Source organism: Pelophylax lessonae, assembly GCF_965119305.1.
Source record: "Pelophylax lessonae genome assembly, chromosome: 6".
Classification (NCBI taxonomy): domain Eukaryota; kingdom Metazoa; phylum Chordata; class Amphibia; order Anura; family Ranidae; genus Pelophylax; species Pelophylax lessonae.
Genome location: NC_138773.1, coordinates 103,515,221 through 103,539,715, shown reverse-complemented (window position 1 = coordinate 103,539,715; position 24,495 = coordinate 103,515,221). Strand labels below are relative to the sequence as shown.

The following is a 24,495-nucleotide window of genomic DNA, read 5'->3' as shown; positions in this document are numbered from 1 at the left end:
TTCAAAAGGACATCAAGCAGCCAGCTAAAATGTATTGACAATACACATTAAAAATAAAAAGTTCATAAGCAGCGCTTGATTGGAAGATTCCTCCACCACCTTCCGTGCAAAGGCTAGCACACACCACTGCAATGTGATCTCCCAATCTCCTTACCAAAAAGAAGGTAATAAGAGGCCTATAGCATGTGCAGGCAGAGGATCCACCAAAGTTCAAACCGATCCCAAATGCAGCATCATACGATCAGCAGAGGTTGAACACTCGAGCCGATCCCTCCAGCTCTCCACTCAGGTAACAGTCAAGAGGAACAAAGGAAATCTCATGGTGCAGTATTTCTTAATAACATCCAGAATTTATTAAAATCATACTTACAAGAAGCAGATAAAAACAGGCAGTGTATAGGAAACCCCCCCCGGTCATTCAGCATGTATGTGTCAGCGTGATCACCTTTCTGGAAAACGCGTTTATGTCAGAATGTTGCTTAGAGTAAAAAGTCACAATAGCAACATTATGATCTTTCTCCTTCACACTTTTTAGCCGTCCATTCAATGTCACAGTACATGTTGGCATTCATGGTTCCCTCAATGAACTGTAGCTCCCCAGTGCCGGCAGCACTCATGCAGCCCCGGACAATGACACTCCCACCACCATGCTTGACTGTAGGCAAGACACATTTGTCTTTGTACTCCTCACCTGGTACCCGCCACACACGCTTGACACCATCTGAACCAAATAAGTTAACTTGGTCTCATCAGATCACAGGACGTGGTTCCAGTAATCCATATCCTTAGTCTGCTGGTCTTCAGCAAACTGTTTGTGGGCTTTCTTGTGCATCATCTTTAGAAGAGGCTTCCTTCTGGGACGACAGCCATGCAGACCACCTTGATGCAGTGTGTAGCGTATGGTCTGAGCACTTACAGGCTGACCCCCCCCACCCCTTCAACCTCTGCAGCAATGCTGGCAGCACTCATACGTCTGTTTCCCAAAGACAACCTCTGGATATGACGCAGAGCATGTGCACTCAACTTCTTTGGTTGACCATGGCAAGGCCTGTTCTGAGTGGAACCTGTCCTGTTAAACTGCTGTATGGTCTTGGCCACCGTGCTGCAGCTGAGTTTCAGGGTCTTGGCAATCTTCTTATAGCCTAGGCCATCTCTATGTAGAGCAACAATTATTTTTTTCAGATCCTTAGAGAGGTCTTTGCCATGAGGTGCCATGTTGAACTTCCAGTGACCAGTATGAGAGAGTGAGTGTGATAAAACCAAATTTAACAGACCTGCTCCCCATTCACACCTGAGACCGTTTAAAGAGGAAGTAAACCCTCCTCAGGAAGTTGTACCTATAGGTAAGCCTATATTAAGGCTTACCTATAGGTACTGTAAATATCTCCTAAACATGCACCGTTTAGGAGATATTTACCTTTAATGCAGCCAGTGACGTCACTGGCGCATGCGCTCTGAAGGAATGGCAGATCGTGCCGTTCCTTCAGAGCCCTGTGCCGTGACCGTCGGCTCCCGCGCGCGTGCGCGGGAGTGACGTCACCGCGGCTCCGGTCAATCAGATGGCCGGATGCCGCGATCCCGGAAGACGGGCGACTATACATGTCGCCCGTCATACAGGTAAGCGGACAGCACGGCGGGGGCTCGTTCTAAGGTAAGTATTTCATAATGAGCTAGTATGCGATGCATACTAGCTCATTATGGGTTTCTCTTTCAGGATGTAAAGAAGAGAAAAATTTTTTTTCTCAGTGTACAACCTCTTTAACACTGAGTCACATGACACCGGGGAGGGAAAAATGGCTAATTGGGCCCAATTTGGACATTTTCACTTAGGTGTGTACTAACATTTGTTGCCAGTGGTTTAGACATTAATGGCTGTGTTGCTATTTTGAGGGGACAGCAAATTTACACTTTTATACAAGCTGTACACTTACTACTTTACATTGTAGTAAAGTGTTCACTTGAAAAGTTCTAGGGTCCTTTCACACGAACGTTCCGAGCAGATTTGCCTGTCAGGTTTTTTTAGGCGGACCTGATCGGATCCTCCATCCATCCCTATGGGGCAGCAGATGTCAGCGGAGACATCTCCGCTGACACCCGCTGCTATCCGATCCGATCCTGTCCGTGAAATCCGGACGGATGGAAACCCCTATTTCTCTTACGTCCTCCGACAGTCGCCGCCTCTTCATATTCGTCACATATGGGGTATTAGACTTTGCTCCGAAGGAGTAGCTAGGCAACAGAATATGTTAACAATAAAGCTTTAACATATCCCACCCTCAAGGGGTGGTCCCCTCAGTCAATACCCTCCTACTTCCTGCAACCATATCTCAGTTTTAATGTCTAGCTTGTCAGGAGTGGCTGGCTCTCTCTGTGCTGGGACTTTTTGTCCCAGACTCTTTCTTCTTTTTGATATTTTGTTTGAGTTTTTCTCTCTACCTTTACTTAGCTGTTATTTTTGTCAGCATTAGTTAGTTCTTCGGACGAAGAGGATCATGCGGACTGGGTCTCGGGCTGATCCCCCTGGTCGCAGGTCGTGGGTCAGTGGCTTCCCAGTCTGCCATCGAGCGTTCAGCCAGGTAACGCTCCTGGCACGGTGAACGACCCATCCCTGTTCGGTGCAGGGATGATTGGTGAGGTGGCTACCTCACCGGACGCTGTGCGGTTTCTGAACCGCCATTGTGTGCGTCTTGAATTGCGACTCTCCCTGCCTCATGTGCAGCGGCTTGTTCGCCTGTGCGGGTTCCCCACGCCATGTGAGGTAAGTGTATCTATGTGGGGACCTGTCTGTCTGGGGGGGGGTCTCAGTCTGGGACTGTGTAACCTGCCTTTAATCACACTGCTTGTCTCCCTATATCTCGGCTGCATGCTGTGGGCTGCAAGGGGGGGGGGGAGCTGCATGACACTGAGTATGTCAGGCTGGGCAGTGTGAGGAGCTGTGTGCTGTGGGGCATGTTTTTAATGGCATGTTGGGGCATATACAGCGATCGCTGCGGCGATCTAACATGTATCCATATAATGGGATAATATTGTGTGTGATTTTATGCACTGTGGAGCGGCGATTTCGGCGCCAAACGACGCCATTTTACCGGCGCCCGCTCCGGCCGCATGGTTTACATGCACGGCGGCCATTTTCTTGTAGCCTCCATAGGCTTACATAGAGCGCCCTGGCAGCATCACTTCCTCTCTCCTGGAAGCACCGATCGAGGCAGCAGCAGCGGCGGAGTCTCCTCAGGTTTTATCCTTCTATTCCTGTGTTCCATTGCCTGTATTCAGTCTGTATATTCCCTGTGGGGGTCTCATTGTGCCTGAGTGTGGTGCGGTGGGCTGCGCTTGCCGCGCTTGCTGTAAGGGGGCAGTTAACCCTTGGTTGTCTGGCATACAGGGGCAATGGATTCTCAGGAGGGCAAGTTTCCCACAGTATTGGTGGAAAGCCAGGGGACCGCTGTTTCCCCCCCAGGGGGGGATTTGGCCACTATTGTGGCTGGCCTTGCTGCACAGGTGCAAATGCTGGTGGCTGCTCAATCTACTAAACGGCCCAGAGTTGCTCTGTCCTCTGATTCTGAGGGTGAAGGTGATGGGGCTGTTCTGGCGGGGACCCCCCTATCGGGGTCCCGCTCCTCTCTTGATCTAGTGGGGTCTGAGGTAGAGGCTGAAGTTGAGGGGGTTGATAATTCTCCCCCTGGCTCGCCTGAAGAGCTTGCAATCATGGATGAGTTGATTGCTTCCATTAAGCAGACGCTACGTTTGCAGGACGAGGTGTGTCCCCCAGCTGCCTTGGCGGCTTATGGGACGCAGAGAAAACGCAGGACGCCGCAGGTTTTTCCCTGCAATGCTGATTTTCAGCGCGCTGTTAAGGACCAATGGCGCGATTTGCGCAAGCCTTTTGCGGTACCAAGTAAATTTAAGCTGCGTTATCCTTTCTCGCCTGCCACTGATGAACGGTGGTGTGTGCCTCCGCCAGTGGATCATGCTATTGCGGTTTTGAACAAAGCCACTGCGATCCCTGCAGAGGGATCCCCTGTTTTCCGTGATGCCACGGATAGGAGACTGGAGTCTCTTGCCCGTCATACTTATTCTGTTACGGGTTCTATGCTTAAGGCTCTGTTTGCTTCTCTCATGGCGGCCCAGGCGATCGCAAGTTGGACGCAGATGCTTAGGCGCGTCCTAGTGGCCGATTCGGCCTCGGCGGCGACCCTGGATATGGTGGATCAGATCCACCAGGGCGTCATGTATCTGTGTGATGCGGACCTGGACCTGATTCCGTTGGCCGCGCGTGTGCACAGCGTGGCGGTGTTGTCTCGCCGCCTGGTTTGGTTGAAATGTTGGTCGGTGGACCAATCTTCACGTAAAACCTTAGCCAATCTGCCTTATGATGGGTCTCGCCTTTTTGGGGAGTCCCTGGATGTGTTGATTAAGGGGATTACCGGGGGTAAGAGCACTCTCTTGCCCCATTTCCCCAAGGCTAAGGGGGCTTCTGGGAAGAAGCATGCTCATTTTCGGCCCCCTCAGGGGTCCTTTCGTGCCTTTCGGCCGCACTACAAGGGCAAACCGTTCAAGGGCCAGGGCTCTCAGAAGAAACCCTGGTCTGGGAAACAGAAGTCCGGCCAATCCGGACCTGCGGCCCATAACAGTTCGGCCTGAAGGGGCGCCCTCACCCAGTTTTGGGGTGGGGGGACGCTTGCTCGGTTTTCTTCAGCCCTGGTTGGCCCGTGTGCGGGACAGATGGGTTCTGGAAATCGTTCGATCTGGTTACAAGATCGAGTTTCTCTCTCGGCCAGAGAGCAGATTTTTTCCCTCAAATCTACAACTGTCTCCAGAGCGCCTGCGGGATCTGCACCTCATCGGGACAGATTTCGGGGGTTTTATTCCAATCTGTTCACCGTGCCCAGAAAGGAGGGCAGGGTTCGTCCGATACTGGACTTGAAAGCTCTGAACCGCTCTGTGCGGGTTCGCAAGTTCCGCATGGAATCCCTGCGCTCGGTGGTGGCTGCCCTGGTTCCGGGGGAATTCATGGCCTCCATCGATTTGAAGGATGCGTATCTTCACATCCCCATATTCGAGGGTCATCAGAGATACCTTCGATTTGCCATTGCGGAGGATCATTACCAGTTCGTGGCGTTGCCCTTTGGGCTCGCCTCGGCTCCGCGGGTCTTCACCAAGGTGCTTGCACCGGTTCTGGCATTATTGAGAGCCCAGGGCATTTCTGTCCTGGGGTATCTGGACGGCATTCTGATTCGGTCTGCGACCAGTCAGGGTCTGGAGAAGGACCTGTCTGTCACGATGCAAACTCTGCAGGAGTTCGGTTGGACGATAAATGTTCCAAAGTCGACACTGAGTCCGTCGGTTCGTCTTCCCTATCTGGGAATGATACTGGACTCGGTGCAGGCGAAGGTCTTCCTGCCGGAAGACAAACTCAGGACTCTTCAGGAGGAAGTCAGGTCCCTCAGGGACGTTCCGAACTCGTCTCTGCGGACGTGTATGAGATGTCTGGGATTGATGGTCTCGGCTTTCGAGGCGATTCCTTTCGCGCAGTTTCACACGCGGGGTCTCCAGGCGGAGATCTTGTCCAAGTGGGACGGGCGACCTCAATCTCTGGATCTTCAGATCTCGTTGAGTCATCGCACCAGGGAAAACCTTCTGTGGTGGCTCCAGTCCCCGTTGGTGTCCGGGGGCAAGTCGTTTCGTCCGATCTCGTGGACGATAATCACCACGGATGCCAGCCTGTCGGGCTGGGGTGGTGTTCTGGGCGTTCTGTCCGCCCAGGGGACCTGGTCGGAGGGGGAGTCTTCCCTCCCGATCAACATTCTGGAATTGCGTGCGATAAGGCTCTGTCTTCATCGCTGGACGGACCGGCTGCAGGGCTGCCCGGTTCGGGTGCAGACGGACAATGCCACGGCGGTGGCCTACATCAACCACCAAGGGGGCACCAGGAGTGCCCGTGTGGCTCGAGAAGTGGCCGACATTCTGTCTTGGGCCGAGACTCATGTCCCGGCGATAACGGCGGTTCACATTCCGGGAGTGGAGAACTGGCAGGCGGACTATCTGAGCCGCCAGACCCTGGATCAGGGGGAATGGTCTCTCCACCCGGCTGTCTTCCAGATGTTGTGCGCGAAGTGGGGTCTTCCAGATGTGGACCTGTTCGCGTCTCGCCTCAACTACAAGGTGAAGAGGTTCGTGGCAAGGACGCGCGACCCTCGGGCAGACGCGTAGGACGCGTTAGTGGCCCCGTGGCATCAGTACAGGCTGATGTACGCGTTTCCACCGATCCAGTTGCTGTCCCGGTTCCTTCGCAGGTTACACTCGGAACGCAGCACGGTGATTCTTGTGGCACCGGACTGGCCTCGCCGGTCCTGGTACGCAGACCTCGTGAATCTGGCGGTCGACGCCCCCTGGCGTCTGCCTCTTCGGGACGATCTACTGTCTCAAGGACCGATTTACCATCCTGCTTTACAGTCGCTGGCTTTGACGGCCTGGCTGTTGAGACCGAGGTCCTGAAGGTGAAGGGTCTCTCTCCAGAGGTTGTTCATACCTTGATCAACGCGAGGAAGTCTTCCTCGGGAAAGGTTTATTACCGTACTTGGAAGGCCTATTTTGCCTGGTGTGAGTCCAGGGGGTTTTCACCCCGCACGTACTCGGTTTCCCGTGTGCTGTCTTTCCTTCAGACGGGTGTCGATCAGCGTTTGGCGCTGGCTACGATAAAGGGTCAGGTGTCTGCGCTGGCCGTTCTGTTTCAACGTCCCGTGGCTTCCAACTCCTTGGTTGGCACTTTTATTCAGGGTGTGCGGCATCTGGTTCCTCCTAGGAGGGATCCTTTGCCCCCTTGGGACTTGAATCTAGTCCTGTCTGTGTTACAACGTGCTCCTTTTGAACAGATCAGGGAGATCTCGTTGTCTATGTTGTCCAAAAAGGTCGCCTTTTTGGTGGCGATCACTTCGGCTCGCAGAGTGTCGGAACTGGCGGCTTTGTCCTGCAAGTCTCCGTACCTGGTTGTTCATTTGGATAAGGTGGTCTTGCGACCTAATCCTTCTTTTCTGCCGAAACGAGTTTCGGAATTCCATCTTAACGAGGATATTGTTTTGCCTTCGTTGTGCACGAAGCCTAAACATCCAAAGGAGGTGAGATTGCATTCTCTGGATGTTGTTCGGGCGATTAGGGTTTACCTTAAATCGACTGAGTCTTTTCGAAAGACGGACTCCTTGTTTGTTCTTCCAGAGGGTCCTCGGAAGGGCATGGCGGCTTCCGCCTCTACCATTGCCAAATGGATCAGACAGACCATTGAACAGGCCTATGCCTTGCAGGGGAAGGTTCCCCCTGTGCCTGTGAAGGCGCACTCTACTGAATCTCTGAGTACGTCTTGGGCCTGTCGTCATGGGGCTTCTGTAGCCCAGGTGTGTAAGGCGGCGACTTGGTCGACCGTACACACTTTCACAAAATTCTACAAAGTAGATGTTCAGGCATCGGCGGATGCTTCCTTTGGCCGCAAGGTTCTTAGTGCGGCTGTTCCCTAGGGTCCCTTGTTGGGGACTCCTGGCTGTTGGGATAAGTTTTGTATCCCCTGGTTTTTTGTCTTTTCCTGGGTTGTTGCTCCTGTTGAGCACTTATTTTTGCTGTTGCCCAGCTGGTTTCCTTCCTTTGGTAAGGTTCCTTTCTTTGATGTGGAGACTGCGTTGCCTTTCGGCGCGGATGCGTTTCCCACCCCTCATGTTTGCACTGCTTTGGGACGTCCCCATATGTGACGAATATGAAGAGGCGGCGACTGTCGGAGGACGTAAGAGAAAACGGAATTTTTGTAAAATCTTACCTGTAAAATTCCTTTCTCTGAGTCCTCCGACAGTCGCCGCCCCCGCCCCTCTTTTGGGGTTTGAATGTATACTCTACTGCTATTCCACTAAAACTGAGATATGGTTGCAGGAAGTAGGAGGGTATTGACTGAGGGGACCACCCCTTGAGGGTGGGATATGTTAAAGCTTTATTGTTAACATATTCTGTTGCCTAGCTACTCCTTCGGAGCAAAGTCTAATACCCCATATGTGACGAATATGAAGAGGCGGCGACTGTCGGAGGACTCAGAGAAAGGAATTTTACAGGTAAGATTTTACAAAAATTCCGTTTTTCCATCCGTACATAGGATTGGATCAGATGGGATCGGATGAGAATGGACTAGCGGTCTGTTCTTATCCGATTCCCCCATAGAGGACAGCACGAATCTGACCGCTCCGCACACAGAGCGGAGACGAAGTTGCCATCCGCCTGCTCAGCGGTGATTGGCGGATCAATCCCCGCTGAGCAGAACGGAGTCCACCGGGGGATGCGGACAGTGTGAAAGGACCCATAATAAGATATTTACAAAAATTTGAGGGGTGTACTCACTTTTGTGAAATACTGTAGTTAGTGAGGTTGAAAAAAGACACAAGTCTATCTGGCTCTATCATTTAAAAACAAAAAAACAGTACAGTTTCCTCCTGGCCCAGCAAGCTTTGCAGGTCTGTCCCTTCCATAAGATCGCAGCACTCCCCTCCCCTACCTTATTCACACAAAACAGGAAGCATTGCAGGTTCGGACAAAGAGCGGGACTTTTCAAGTTAAGTGGGTGATTGCTGGGACCGCTGCCTAGCAGCCAATCACCCGCCTTTCACATGAAAAGTCCTCCTCTTTGTCCGGACGTGCCATGCTTCCCATCTTTTGTGAATAATAAGGTGGGGGGAGTGCTAAGATTTTAAGTAAGGGGCAGTCTATAATATTGAGGGTGGACTGAAGAGGGGTCTGTGATGGGGGGGATCTGTGATTGGGGGGGGGGGGGAGTCTGGGGTGGATCTTTGATGGAGAGGGGTCTGTGATGGGGGGGATCTGTGATTGGGGGGGGGGGTCAGGGGTGGATCTGTGATGGGGAGGGGGATCTGTGATTGGGGGGGGGGGGGGTTGTCTGTAATGGGATGGGCTGTAAAATTGAGGGTCTGTGATGGGATGGCCTGTAAATGGGGAGGTTTGTGATGGGTCAGGCTGTGATGGGATGGGCTGTAAAGGGGAGGTCTCTGTTGGGTCTGTAATCGGGCAGTCTGTGGTGTAAAAGGGGGGGGGGGGGATGTGCTGTGAAAGGGGACTGAGGACGCTGATGTAAAAGTTGGGTCTGTGATTTGAAGGGTGGGGACTGGACCGAGGACACTGATGCAAGGGCTTGTTCACACTTGTGCAGTGGAACATTTTAACAGTGTCATTTCATGAGATCATTTATAATGGCATGTTTAGGGGTAGAATTAGAGGCGGGGCAGGGTAGGGGTTGGGTGGGACATCAAGTGGCAAGTACCTCTTAAGGCCTGGCTAGTAGCTCAGAACTTTAAATGTTGAGCCCTGCTGTACTGTATTTATTTGTATTGTATTTTCAAATGACAAATGTACTGATTAAACTAAAATTGTACGATCTGGTAACGGTTTGTGCTGGTCCGAGCAGATAATAATGGAAAATGTATAGTAATAAAGGGATCTGGCGCATTAAGGATTTCTGAGATGGAGAAATTTACCTAAACTGAATACTAAGAAATGCTGCTTATCAACTATAGGTAAACCTATATATAGATTAACAAAATATGAAAAATCAGTGCAATATCTATTGGTTCCACTATACTGAGACAGAATGCTGCAATGCGATCAGTGGGGCTCTATCTGTGTATGGGGTGCTAGATAAATAAATAAATAAGAAAATATAACTAATAAATCCAAACCTATAGTGCAAATGCAATATAACTCTCCTATGGGTCCTTTCACAAGGGCGGTCCGATCAGATCCGCCTGTCAGTTTTTAGGCAGACCTGATCGGATCCTCCATGCCTGCCTATGGGGCAGCGGATGTCAGCGGTGATATGTGCGCTGACACCCGCTGCCATCCGCATTCGATCCTGTCCGTGAAATCCAGATGGATGGAAACCCTATTTTCCATCCGTCCAGGGGATCGGATCGGATGAGAGCGGAAAGGCGGTCTGCTCTCATCTGATTCCCCATGGAGATCAGCGGGGCTCTTACACCTCCCTCTCCACACAAAGTGCGGAGACGGAGCTGTCATCCGCCGGCTCAGCGGGGATCGGCGGATCGATCCCCACTGAGCAGAGAACGGTCCGCAACGGAATGCGGACCCTGTGAAAGGACCCTAAGTGTCAGAATTATCACCTGTTATTCTGACAACTAATATTTGTTAATACCGAAAAAGCGCTAGTGCATTAAATCCAATGTGTTTGTATAAAAGTGATACTGTGCCATATATTGTGCAATATGCAAAAAAAAAAAAAAAAAATTATTTCAACAAAAAGTACTCTGTAAACCTGCATGGCTCTTTTTGCTTTGCAGGTTTACAGAGAACTTTTTGTCAAATTTATTATTATTTTTTTTTTTTTTTTTGCATATTGCACAATATATGGCACAGTATCACTTTTATACAAACACATTGGATTTAATGCACTAGCACTTTTTTGATATTTACAAATATTAATTGTCAAAATACCAGGCGATAATTCTGACACTTCGGAGAGTTATATTGCATTTGCACTATAGGTTTGGATTTATTAGTTATATTTTTATTTATTTATCTAGCACCCCATACACAGATAGAGCCCCACTGATCGCATTGCAGCATTCTGTCTCAGTATTGTGGAACCAATAGATATTGCACAGATTTTTCATATTTTGCTCATTCATTTCAAAATCTGTGTACTAACGATCAGGTTATCGTACGATCGCTTTGTAAACAGTATTTCTCCTATATTTTTCTGATCTTTTGTATGGGCCAGTTCATCTTGCTAAGGCTGGCCATACTTGGGTCGAATCCTCAAATCATTTTCTTTCGAAAATCTTAACTAGACTTTTCAGTTCAAATTTCGCACCAGCAACAGCTGATTTTTGTGCGGCCATCGAATTTGAGTAATTGGGCATGTTGGAAATTTTTTGAAAAACAAATTTCTTATTAATGATGGAAGTTGTGCGAGAAATAGAATCGAATAATAATCGCGCATGAGCTGTGACCTGGAAAGAAAAGAAGATTCCCAGCCACAAAATGTATTTTCTGTAGCAACATGAGGTAAAATCGAAAGCTTGGTTGGTCGAAGTTTGAAATCAATGGTGGCACCATCGAAATACAAAACGCACAAAATTCCTGATTTTTGTAAAAGAAATTGATTTGGAATTTGACCCATGTTGGCCTGTATAAGGCCCCTTTCACACATACGGTCCGTTCAGTTCATCAGTTTAGTAACGTCAAAATGTATCAGTTTTCCGTCCGTTTTTCGTCCGTTGTCATCTGTTTTTCATCCATTGTCATCTGTTTTCGTCCAATAGGGCATTCATCCGTTCAAAAAAGTGGACATTGCCGGAAGCGGATGAAAACGGATGTTAACGGATCATCCGTTGTCATCCGTTTTTACATAGAGATGCATTGATCCGTCAACGGATGGATGAAAAACGGACAAACGGACAGCATGTGTGAATGTGTGAAAGGGGCCTAAAATTCTTTGACTTGATGCCCCCAGCTGAGAGAACTTTTCTTCTCAAGCAAAGTTTAGCATAGGAGTGCTGAACAGCTTTTTGCATTTTTCGGATTATAAAGCCAGAGATGTGTATTAAATCATGATATGTTAGTAGAATCACATGGATGGATATGTGTTAATGTGGGATCTAATCACCATTTTTTTTTTTTTTCACAGGTGGAATGAAATATCTACGCTCACCTAAGTGATATTAACAAAAGCTGAAAATGGCATTCGTACCTCCAACGGGGCCCACAGTGGTGGACCAGACCACCCTAATGAAGAAATACCTCCAGTTTGTGGCTGCTCTGACAGATGTCAACACTCGTACGTATCTTGAATATGTCATAGTGTACATTTGTAGAGTCAGGATTGTATGAACCCAGCATGAAGATCAAACATTCAAATAGGGCAATTGAATGAGCACATCTGTTGGTTTTTATTATTGGCTTTCTGAACTATTCGGGACATTACCAAATTCCAACAAACCAAATGCTTTCAGCTGTATCAAGGTTATTGTTCTTAGGAGACAACTTGTGTAGGACCATTACCTGTTTCAGGAGCCAGCTAGCTAGAATCCATAAACATTTGCAGCCAAATCTAAATTGTATTTGATGTGTAGATTTAAATGCTGTATATTTCAGCTAGAGACAGCATGACTTTCAAGCCACAAAGTGTCAGCGCTAGCTATGCATGAAAGTCAGTCATGTTTGGTATTGAAATGGAGCGATTGTCCTGTTTCCTGCACACTTTTCTTGTTTTATTAATATTTTGTTGTTTTTTGCATATATCAGCTGATGAAACAAAGTTGAAAATGATGCAGGAAGTCAGTGAAAACTTTGAGGTATGTATTAGTCTACTGGTGTAACTGGGGCACTGGCTGGCATGCTGTCTTTGCATTATTGCTCTATGTCAATCGCTTAATGTATGTATGTCCATTTATTGCGCTGTTTATTAGAGCTGCACGATTCTGGCCAAAATGAGAATCACGATTTTTTAGCTTGGAATAAAGATCACGATTCTCTCACGATTCTCTGTGTAACAAAAAAAATTGGGATAACTTTACTGTTACGTTTTTTTTTTATTCATTAAAGTTTATTAATTGCGTTTGAAAGACTGCTGCGCAAATACAGTGTGACATAAAATATTACAACAATCGCCATTTTATTCTGTAGGGTCTCTGCTAAAAAAATATATAAAATGTTTGGGGGTTCTAAGTACTTTTCTAGCAAAAAAAAATGATTTTAAACTTGCAAGCAACAAGTGTCATAAAAAGGTCTAGTCTTTAAGAGGTTAAACTTCCTTTCTCCCTGGCAGAGGGAAGGAAAAGATACAATGTAATCATTTTGTTTATAGTTACTGGGAGTTTTCCACAGCTGTTTTCTCTGCTCCCTCAGCTATGCAAAGAATCGAGAATATGTCAGGTTTAGATCGTCAAGGGGGTTGAATCGAGATCGCGATTTTCATACGATTAATCGTGCAGCTCTACTGTTTATGCATATGCAGTATAAGAAGTTTTCAAAAACGTTGATCAAAATGTTAGTTTTGAGCCCGCAAGTTGTCTGTTAGATTTCCTCAGAAGAGCCTGACATATACTTAGAATGTGTTAGAGAGCAGTTCTGCACACAGCCTCAGCCCATTACATACCCGGGGGCCATGTACAGTAGAGCATCTCTGGAACACAGCCTCAGCCCATTACATACCCTGGCACCATGTACAGTAGAGCTTCTCTGTAACACAGCCTCAGCCCATTACATACCCTGGGGCCATGTACAGTAGAGCATCTCTGGAACACAGCCTCAGCCCATTACATACCCTGGGGCCATGTACAGAAGAGCATCTCTGGAACACAGCCTATTACATACCCTGGTGCCATGTACAGTAGAGCATCTCTGGAACACAGCCTCAGCCCATTACATACCCTGGGGCCATGCACAGTAGAGCATTTCTGGAACACAGCCTCAGCCCATTACATACCCTGGGGCCATGTTCAGTAGAGCATCTCTGTAACACAGCCTCAGCCCATTACATACCCGGTGGGCCATGTACAGTAGAGCATCTCTGGAACACAGCCTCAGCCCATTACATACCCTGGCACCATGTACAGTAGAGCATCTCTGGAACACAGCCTCAGCCCATTACATACCCTGGGGCCATGTACAGTAGAGCATGTCTGTAACACAGCCTCAGCCCATTACATACCCTGGGGCCATGTACAGTAGAGCATTTCTGGAACACAGCCTCAGCCCATTACATACCCTGGGGCCATGTTCAGTAGAGCATCTCTGTAACCCAGCCTCAGCCCATTACATACCCTGGGGCCATGTATAGTAGAGCATCTCTGGAACACAGCCTCAGCCCATTACATACCCTGGGGCCATGTACAGTAGAGCATCTCTGGAACACAGCCTCAGCACTGTTAGTTACATGCCTTGAGACTGTTTGCTGCTCATCACATGCTAATCACAGATTCAAGGCTGTTTAACATATGGTGTCACTGTTCAGGAGTAGTTTCCCTGAAACCTGTCATTTTACCTATGTCCTGAGGATGTGTGTAGAAGAAATGGCTCCTAATCATAGCCTGATAACTATTAGTTTGCATATATTGAGGATGTGTCTGGAAGCTGTTCTGCAAACAGCTTCATCATCTATTACATATAATGTAGAGGCTGAGTGAAGGAGCAGCAGAGGCCACCTGGAAAGCTAAGAATCCAGGCAATATAAAGTGGTTGTAAACCTGTACATATACCCAGTAAAGTTACTGGCCCCAGGTGATGCACAGAGATGAAACCAATCCTCCTATATAAGTTGTACCTGTTTATCTGCTGTCTTCTCCTCTACATCTGTTCAAAGTGCAGATTTTACTAAGCTCCACACATCACACCAGAACTGAGCTGAGGCTGTCAATCGGCTGGAGGTTCCTCCCCTGTCACCATTTTTCTCCTGGTGTTAAGAAAACTTGTCAGAAGTGACTCCTACAGACAACAGAGACAAGTACACACTGTAGAGGAACATGCTTTGTTCATATTTCATATCTGAGGTTTACAACCACTTTAATTTAAAAAAAAAAACAAATTATATTAAACTGCTGTAAAAATGTGTAGTCTGATGACTGAATTTCTTTAGATTTTCACTTATAAAGCCTTTTTGTTAAATGGTTCCATCCTTTCATTGTGTGGTGCTGTTATTGGAATTTGCCTTTTCTAGACTAAAACAAGTGCTCCCGCACTATTCTTTTCTGATGTAGGTACTTTGGATTTTCTCATTAATAAAAGCAAGTTGATGGGTACCACGTGCTTAGTGTTTTATAGGATAGGGTGGCCCCCCTGGATCCCCTTGTTGCTGACCTTTCCTATGTGAAAATGTGTTCATTTTCTATCTGTCTTATTGACTCTTGGGCTTCAGTGCTGAGTTTCTGACCTGGAACAAGTTCAAAATAGTTCTGACATCCATTTACAGTATGCTTGTTCTGGGTTAGTGACTCGGAAGTAATGAATCCAGACACCGCTAAACCAATTATCATTCTCAAGAGAAGGCAACATTGGTAGTCCCTATACTTTTCTAATGACAGAGCCTCTGTAAGGTACTAGAGTTTGTGATTATGGATTGCTTATTAAAGTAAACCTTTGGCAGTCCTATGCATACTAAAGTATTCGTGTTTGTTAACTTAAAAAAAAAAAAAAAAAAAAAAAGAAATTTGGATCCGGTTTCCTTAAAGCATATTATACAGCACAGTGCTTGTGCTGTGTCATTTGGCCCCCTGTATCACTTGAAATAACTTACTGATCCTGCCTGGCTATACCCTCCCTTCTGTAAACTGACCAAGGTTTATCATGGCTGCTGAGCCCTGACACCGTGGTCAGTTTACATGCTTCCGTCATTCGCAGCCCTGCTCTCCCCTCCCTCCCTGGCAGCTCGTACCAGTGCTGTCCCCCCTACCTGCTGGTATAACTTGTTGTTACTACAATCCCCTCTGTTCTAATAAATGCTGTGCCCCACTGTATGTGTTGTCTAAAAATCTGCCGATAAGTACCTTATTTTTTTGCGCTGCTCTGTGGTTACGTGACCGGCCATCTCTTTCCTACTATCCTCTCCTCCTCCCGGCTGACGTCAGTAGGGGAATCTCGGCCCTGCCCGCTGCTTTGCTGTCAGACCTGGAGAGAAGAGAGACAGCCTGTCACGTGACCGTCGATTAGCGCTATAAAATAAGGTATTTATCGGTGGATTTTTTAGATAACACCTACAGTGGGGTACAGCATTTATTATAACGGAGAGGATTGTAGTAACAATAAGTTGGATAACCACTTTAAATGTTTTGAACAAGCAGTAAAAACTCCCCTCATCCACCTCAGTTTCTACAAGTATTGGGGAAAAATGTGTTCTTTGTTTTGATCTTTAAAAAATAATTTTACAATAACAACAGATGACAGCTCTTTCACTTGTTAAGAAGATGTAAATCGCTTTTACTGTCCATAGTCTTGGCCTGCGTGCAGTTTAAGGTGTTTTGTTCTTATAGGCTTTTGTTTGTTCCCCCTCCCCCCCTAGAATGTCACTACATCAGCCCAGTATTCCACCTTCCTGGAGCATATTATCCCACGCTTTCTAACCTTCCTACAAGATGGGGAAGTCCAGTTCCTACAGGAGAAACCGGCACAGGTAATCCTTAGAATGAATGTGCTATTACATAATTGTCCAACTCAACTAACAGTGACCATGTTGCATCAGGCTACTCTTATATGTTTTATATTAAGGCCTATGTTCACACTGGATGTGGTGCTATGCCGTGCAATTTTTATGCTGTTTGGAGTGCGATTTGTGCTTGACAGCTGCGATTGTACTGCAATTTTGATAGTTATGGCGTTTAAAAATTGCACCACACTAAACAAGCATCCGAATCGCAGCCGTCATAGAAAACAATGTTATTTCACTTGGCATGCAAATCTATGCGTTCTGGAATGCATCTGAACCGCTTTAGATTTGCATAAATGTGAACCAGGGTTAAAGCTGAACCAAACCCACTGATTTAACAGTTTCCCATAACCATTTTCTTTAAGTAATGCCTGTGCTGATAACTGTCACAGTTTTCAAATGCATAACACTCTTATGCTGCCAATAGATGGATTGAAATTTTGGCCAGTTCAGCAGAGACCAGACGAATTTCGATCCATCTATGGCCGTTTCTGCTCGACAGAAATCTATATAATGAATGTTGAATGGGACTGTTGGAAAACCTTTTTCCATCAGCCAGCTGCAGCCTCTGATCAGTGTATTCGGACAGCAGAGGAGTTCCTCTGTCAGAATCCTATGACGCAGCAGGGGGATTCCTCCATCCACCTCGTATGTGCGAATAGGGGAACCCGTTCCCCCCTGATGATTGGCTGATTTGAAAAATAAAAAATGAGGCATCTATGACTGGCCTTAGACCTTAACAATACAATACGTGTGTATTCTAAACTTCACAGAATGAAAGAATCTGATATTGGCCATTCCAACTAAATAGCAAAATGATGAGATTATCAAACTTGAGCCCAAAAGATGTGACTCTTGGTGTGTATGTGTGAGTGTGTGCGCGCAGTGAAAGTTGCTGATGTGTGAGCTGTGTGTTTGTTTTTTAATAAGAGTTCACAAAGGGTGCTGAAAGGTAAACTGATAAGATCTGATTGCTGTCTCTCTGTAAGCCGTTATAGGCTGACCTGGAATGCGATGTTGCTTCTTACATGAAACAATCATGTGGATGAAGTCAGAAATGCACTATTATAGGCTACATCCCTCTAAAAGGTACATGGGAAAATGAAATAGTTCTGTCTGACCATACCACAGAGGAATGGAGAGTCAGACAAGGGACTTTAAATGTGCCGTCATCCAAGAGTCAACAATTGCTAAAAAGTATTCATCTTTATTTTAAGACACAGAAAAAAATAACATCTTTAAAACCACAGAAATAAAGTCTAATAAATGCATTTCTGAACAAATTGAAAAGCTGTTGCAGTATGTGATACATAATCCGCTTCTGTCCACAAAAGATAAGCACGCAGGATCAACGCGTTTCACTATTAATGCTTCATCAGGATCCGTGCCAGCAACAAGGAACAAAGAAGCTGCACATATTGGAATAGATTAGAACACAATTCAAGTATAATAATTTTAAAAAAATTCCAACTAATGATTACTAATGAAAGCTTATGGAGAACATTTTTTTTCTTTCCCTCTCTCTCCAATGTTTTTTATAAGCTTTCATTTGTTGTAATTTTTTTGTTTAAATATTATACTTTAATTGTGTTCTAAACTATTCCAATTTTATTCTGTGAAGCTTCTTTGTTGCTGGCACGGATCCTCATTAGGCGTTAATAGCAAAACGCGTTGATCCTGCCCGATTATCTTTTGTGGACAAAATCGGATTATTTATCACATACTGCAACATTTTCAGTTTGTCCAGAAATGCATATATTATAATTTATTTCAGTGGTTTTTAAGATGTTATTTGTTTATGTCTTAAAATAAAGATGGCTACTTTTTAACAATTGTTGACTCTTGGATGAAGGCACATTTAAAGTTCCTTGTCTCTTTCTCCACTCCTCAGTGATGCGGTTAGTGAGAACTATTTCATTTTCTTATGTTTCTTCTAACTATGTTGTATTCATTTTATATTTTTGTTTTGTTACAGCAATTGCGTAAGTTAGTTCTAGAAATAATCCACCGGATCCCCACTAACGAACACCTCCGCCCTCACACCAAAAATGTTCTGTCTGTCATGTTTCGTTTCCTGGAGGTAAGGTCATAGAAATGGTATTTCTTTTTGAGGAATATGTGTCTCTTTTTAGTTAAATAGCTATTATGTTGTACTTTGTGCCAGCAGTCCTAATTTGAATTCTATGCAGCTCATGCTTTTAATGAAGTGTCTAGAACGGTGTCCAAGAGGAAACACACTGAGACTGGCCATAGATGGTTTGAATTTTGACTGATTTATGGCTGAATCAGGTTACATTTGAGGCGTTGGTGGCCCTGCAAGTACCACCCAGACCGGGTAAAAAATAAGCCAAACCGTGACTACATCCTATCAGATGCAGTCACTGTTCGGATATTTACGCAGCCACTAGTGCCATTGCTGCTTAAATACAATAGCTGGCAGTTTAAATATCTCCATCCACATGCTTAATTTGGCCATATATGGATCGAGATTTGATATATATGTGAGCATGCTGATTGTACCAAAGTCAATCCATCGACTTTGGTACAACCAGCCTGTCAAATTTTTTGCATGTGATTACTGCCAGCAGCGGCTCTTGCCACTAGCGGTAATAAGTGTGTTCTGCTGGCCAGGAAGGTTCCCTGCAATTCCCCCACCAACAATACACAATAGTGCTGTAGGAGGCATTCACCATCAACACTGAATGATTTGAGTAGATACGGGAATCAAAGGATGTTCTTTCCTTTATATGGCTACCTTTAAAGGGAGACTACAATTTTTTTTCTTTGTTTTTTTTTTTTTCTTTCTCTAGAGCTGATTGTCTAAAACTTGGGTTAAAGGAAAACTTTTCTCTCTGACAAATCTGATTTATAAGCTATAAAAAAAAGGAATTTCTCCACTTATTGTCCTTCAGCCTTTTTTTTAAAACGCCTTTGACTTGAGATGGGTAAAACAAGGCCATGGCAGCAGCTACGTTCATGAGCTCGTTGTCTTTCTTTTTTTTTTTTTTTGCAGCGGACGATCATTTGTTAAGTAAAAGCAATTGGGTTGGCCCTACAGCTGCTCAAACACTTTTATGGTAGTGAAAAGGGCTAGTAAGAATTCTGTACTTCCGGTTATGTGATGAACTTAGTGTTGCGAAACCCACAACGGTAAAATCAGTCTGTACATGCAGTAAAGCATGCTTGTTATACTCACTGTGGAACCTAAGGGATTAATCTTCTGCGTTGTGTAAAGTGGCTGTTTAATCTTGTCTCCTCTGATCCTCTCCTGCTTCCAGAGTCCCCAAACCATCTCCAGATAGTACAGAGTAGGGCTGCACGATATTGGGAAAAAAATCACATTGCGATATTTGTTCCCCAATGATATATATTGCGATATTACCCACCTCTTCCTGGTGTACATGGTACAGTCGCCTCCCCTCCTTATTTGGTACCTTCTTGGCAGCCTCGGCCCAGGTGCGCTCCCTCCGCCTCTTCTGTTTGTTCCTCATGATCGGGCTGTGAAGTCGGGGGGGGGGGGGGAATCTCTCTGGATGGGGGCAGACGGACACGCGGGAAGTGGGGGTAACGCTGGGAGTTGTAGTCCTCTTCACCAGGCAGCTCCTTCGCACCGTAAGCACACTCCCAGTTCCCCACAATACACTTCCGCCCCACAGCACAGCGAACCAATCACGTAGTGAGTAGCGGCACAGCGAACCAATCTGGTGTGCAGGCACGCTTGATTGGTTCCCTGTGCCGCTGCTCACAGCGTGCTGCTCACCGCTCAGTCAGGAGAGCTGCAGAACACCGGACTTAACATGTGGGACGGCTGTATTCTTCTGCCTTTTCTGAGTCCCCAATATCGCATGATCCGGCGATGTGAATATCGCCCACGGCCGCAGCACGATATTCGATGTTACATCGAATATCGTTCAGCCCTAGTACAGAGGCTAGGGGACAAGGTGCATATGCTCAGTTTGGTGAGCATTGCTGGAGGTTTTTTCTTTTTTTTTTTCTTGGGAGAGTGCATGGGATCAGCACAGGGCCAATCCACACCGTCCAGAGGGTCAGGGGTCCTGCATCCTCATAGGACAATCATGGGAGAATGAAAACTCCCCCTACAAGCTTTAACTAGACACTGATAGAAGTCACAAGACTGCTATATACTGCTGATGAGAAAATGTATTTAGCAGTTTATATTTACCAAAACTGTTGCATTTTCTTGTTCTGTGTACTGTGGGAGACCAGATATAGTGAATGCAGGTCCTGGGTTAAGTAACACTTCATTCCCCCCACCTTGCAAATCCAGTCACCTGGCTTGAGCTCTGTCATGTTGGGCAGGAGTCCTTTGCAAAAATTGTCTGATAATTGGTTGCTGGTAACAAAAAGCTTACAAGGGCTTTAGAAGCTCATCAGGACCGCCAAGTAGTGCGGGAAAGGACGAGAAGGCACCTAGTGATTTTTGTGTGTGTTTTTTTTTTTTTTTTTTAAAAGATTACAAATTTGTTTAAAAATAATTCCTTTAAATACTAAAACTGTTGCAATTTAGTAAAGCTTTGTGTGCAAATCAATGTATAGAAAGTAACATAACACGCCCAGATCAGCCACAATGTAAATCAACTCCCACTGATCCTTCAGAAGGATAGCCGCAACCCATACAACAATTCTAAAACTTAGAAATCAGCTGGCACTAATTTGCATACAAAACTCTACTGAATTGCAACAATGTATAGTATAGAAAGTTACATAACACGCCTAGATCAACCACAATGTAAATCAACTCCCACTGATCTTTCAGAAGGATAGCGGCAATCATTTACAAAAAAGGCCCTTAGCCCTTTCACTGAGTGGGTTCCAATGCACTTTGTCCTTGTAGCTCAGCTTTAAAAGGAAGAGCTTTCCTTTGCTAGAAGAATTCAAACCAAAAAGGAAGAGCACACCAGCAGATTTCTTTTTAATAGTGTGTTTCAAGTTTTGCACTTGCTTTGTACAGCAAGCCTACAGGCAGTAGTTCCTGGCTCCTGTGTCAGCTGCTTGTGGCCACCGGTCTCTGACTTTGGCCGTTCTGCAGTATGAGATTGGGCACTAAGGCTCGGTTCACACTGGGACGACTTAGTCGCCTGACACGTCGCGCTCCATTCAGTGTAATGGAACTGTTCTAATCAGAGCAACTCAAGTCACTCTGACTTATTAAAAGGTTCCTGCGCTACTTGGGGGCGACTTCAGAGCGGCTTGCATTGACTTCTAATAAATAAGTAGTTTGCGAGCTGCACTGTAATCGCGATGTGCGGGCGGCTTCAAAGTTGGATGACTTTGAAGCCGTCCCAGTGTGAACCGAGACTTAGTGATTCAGTTGCCTCTGTAGTGTCCCCCACGCAACATGATCCACATTTGAGGGCTCCACTAATCGCCAGGCATGTCACTGGGTGCCGTCATCCGGAGCGTCCTTTCTTTGGCCTAATGACAGCATTTAAACAAGATGGTCTAAGGCAGGGGTCTCCAAACTATGGCTCTCCAATTGTTCAGGAACTACAATTCCCATCATGCCTAATCAAATCTGTGAATGTCAGTTTTACAATGCCTCATGGGATGTGTAGTTCTGTAACAGCTGGAAGGCCTTAGTTTGGAGATCCCTGGTCTAAGGTGAATAACAGCTGGTGGATTTCATTAATAATAATCCAAGCCTGGACTGCTGTGCATTCTGCCGCATAGAAGGGGAATAAGAATAAATGAACTATAGTATTCCAGCATTAAAAAAAAAAAAAAAAATGAATGGAACAATACGTTCACCACCAGCTGTGCTTTGGGCTGCTGCATTCTATACACTTAATACAGGTTAGACCGGGCTTGGCTGTCTCTGTTATGATTTGAAATTTAAATTATTTAACTTTTATTCTTTTTGAATGAAACTTTAAGTGTTTGTAAAGTCAGAAGGTTTTTTTTATTTATCTTAACACATCCTATGCATAAAGATAAAAAAGCCTTTGATGTGCAGCAGCCCCCTCAGCCCTCCTAATACTTACCTGAGGTCCCTCTCTGTCCAGCGATGTCCACGAGTGTCTCAGCCGCCCGAGATTCTCCTTCCTGATTGGCTGAGACACAGCAGCAGCGCTTGGCTGCAGCTGCTGTCAATCAAAGTTAGTTGGCCAATCAGGAGAGAGGGAGCGGGGCCGAAACGCAGCTTCGTGTCTGAATGGACACAGGGAGCTGAGACTCTGCTCCGGTGCCCCCATAGCAAGCTGTTGGCTGTGGGGGCACTCACCAGGAGGGAGGGGCCAGGGTCACAGAAGAGGGACCTGAGAAGAGGAGATCCAGGCTGCTCTGCAAACCACTGCAACAGAACAGGTAAGTATAACATAACATGCTTGTTTTTATAGGAAAAAACCTAGACTTTACAATCACAAGAAATAAAAAGTAATCAATGTTTTTATTGTTTTATTGTAGATTGAAAATGAGGAGAATGTTTTGATCTGTTTACGAATCATCATAGAGCTACACAAGCAGTTCAGGCCACCGATCACCCAAGAGGTAATTTGCTTTATCATGTTATGTGGGCTTATTAGGCTTGTTGCTTTGTTATGAAGGTTGTCACTGTCACTTCAGTGGGAAAGCCCATCTGTAGGGCTGTGGCTCTATTGAAGTGAATGGACGCTTTGGATACACACAGATTGGAGGATAGTTGGAGATTTCAACCACAGGTGGAAGGGCGCCAAGCAAATGTAAAATTGCAAAGGTAGAGCAAGTAGAAAAGAATACATGCAATAAAAGTTCACCTATCCTTAAAGTGTATGTAAACTCTAACAACAAATGGCTCTCGTTTTCTCTCTTTTCATCTAAGTATACAATTGAAAGCATTTTATTATATCTGTTCAACAGGTACAAAACTTGTGAGCTGATAACTGCCTGTACTCTCTGCCTTTGCTCAGTTAGCATTGTTCCCTGCTATCTTTGTGGACTACAAAATATCCCTGACTGTTATGGAGAAGAGGGGGGGGGGGGTGTTATGTAGTCCGAACACACTCGCTGTCCTAGGGTGACAAGGCTTCTCAGTACAGTTGTTACTCTAGGACAGAAAGTGTGTTAATGGCAGGATTGCCAGGTTAAACTAAAGAAAAGTGTGAAAAAAGTAAATTAATGCAGCCACCACATCTAAGGACTGTAAGCTGCAATACTATCGGTTTATGTGCTTGGGTTTAGATATGCTTTAAATCTGTATGACATTTTATCTTTGATCACATAATGCCTTCTTGTTTACCACATTCTGCTTTATGATAGTTTTAAACTGTTTTGTTTCTATTTCTTTTAGATTCACCATTTCCTTGACTTTGTCCGGCAGATTTATAAAGAGCTTCCAAAAGTTGTGGTAAGTGTTTTCAATGTTTTTCCCTCATTCCCCTTGTGTTCACTGGAAGATTCAGCACAATGGGCTCTGTACCATACCTACATCATTAAAGTGAATATTTTAAGTATGCGTGAATCCCAACTAATTCCATTTTCCCCATGATCGGCTTAGAATTAGTTTTGGCTTTTTTTTTTTTTTTTCAGCATAGTTAGACTTCGCTGTCAGGCTGAAGCATATGTCAAAATCATATGTGTGTGTTTGGAATCATTACCCAATGGGTGTACAGAAGTCAGAGAACCCCAGCTTCTTGCAGACATTGGCATGCTGGCCATTTTGGTTTAACTCTTTGTTTGCATGAGTAAGACGCACTAGACCTTTGCTGGTCTAAAGCTGTAGTCTTATATTACTTTTTCACTTATGTGTGTAGAGTGAACATAAAGCAACATTGCATTCGTTCAAACCCTAAGAAGAGGTACCTTTCCATAGACTCCATTCAGCTGGGTTTTCTGCAGAATGCAGTGAATGTGTACGGCTTCTAGACCTCTCCTCTCAGATGTTCATTATTTAATTTGGCAGGAAGTCTGTCCTTTTTTTTTTTTTTTTTTTTTGCCTTGGGTCGCTTCCTATTTGAGAGAGCTGGAAACGTAAAAAATTAGTAGTAAATTCTTTTAATCTGTGTCCAGCTGGGTTACAGCAGACTTGTAGTAGCAACTACTCTCTTGATCAGTCTTTCTTTTAGACCATTAGTTGAGACACACTGTTTATTATGAAGTAACAGTACATGCACTTTTCCCGATATATCAGAATCGGCCCCGGAGGTTACCTATATTGCCGATATTTCAGGAAAGTGTGTGTACTGGAGTGATGCCTGCAGCTAGAGGCATCACCCTGTTATCGGCGTCCATAGCCGATGGCCGGCTGTCTTGTAATGACAACTGATGCGGCTGAGAAAGCCGCTTGGCTGTCATTACAAGGA

At 45.6% G+C, this 24,495-nt stretch overlaps 1 protein-coding gene across 3 annotated transcripts in view; it reads left to right on the top strand.

Annotated features, from left to right (window-relative positions):
• Positions 1-24,495, top strand: part of TRRAP (transformation/transcription domain associated protein) — a 300,061-nt gene that overhangs the window by 22,570 nt on the left and 252,996 nt on the right. For all 3 annotated transcript variants that reach the window (XM_082261087.1, XM_082261086.1, XM_082261085.1), the window contains exons 2-7: positions 11,687-11,836; positions 12,304-12,353; positions 16,055-16,165; positions 18,174-18,278; positions 22,622-22,705; positions 23,484-23,540. In XM_082261087.1, coding sequence (XP_082117213.1) covers positions 11,737-11,836; positions 12,304-12,353; positions 16,055-16,165; positions 18,174-18,278; positions 22,622-22,705; positions 23,484-23,540 — 507 coding nt within the window. In that variant the 5' untranslated portion in view covers positions 11,687-11,736. The remainder of the gene's footprint in view (positions 1-11,686; positions 11,837-12,303; positions 12,354-16,054; positions 16,166-18,173; positions 18,279-22,621; positions 22,706-23,483; positions 23,541-24,495) is intronic.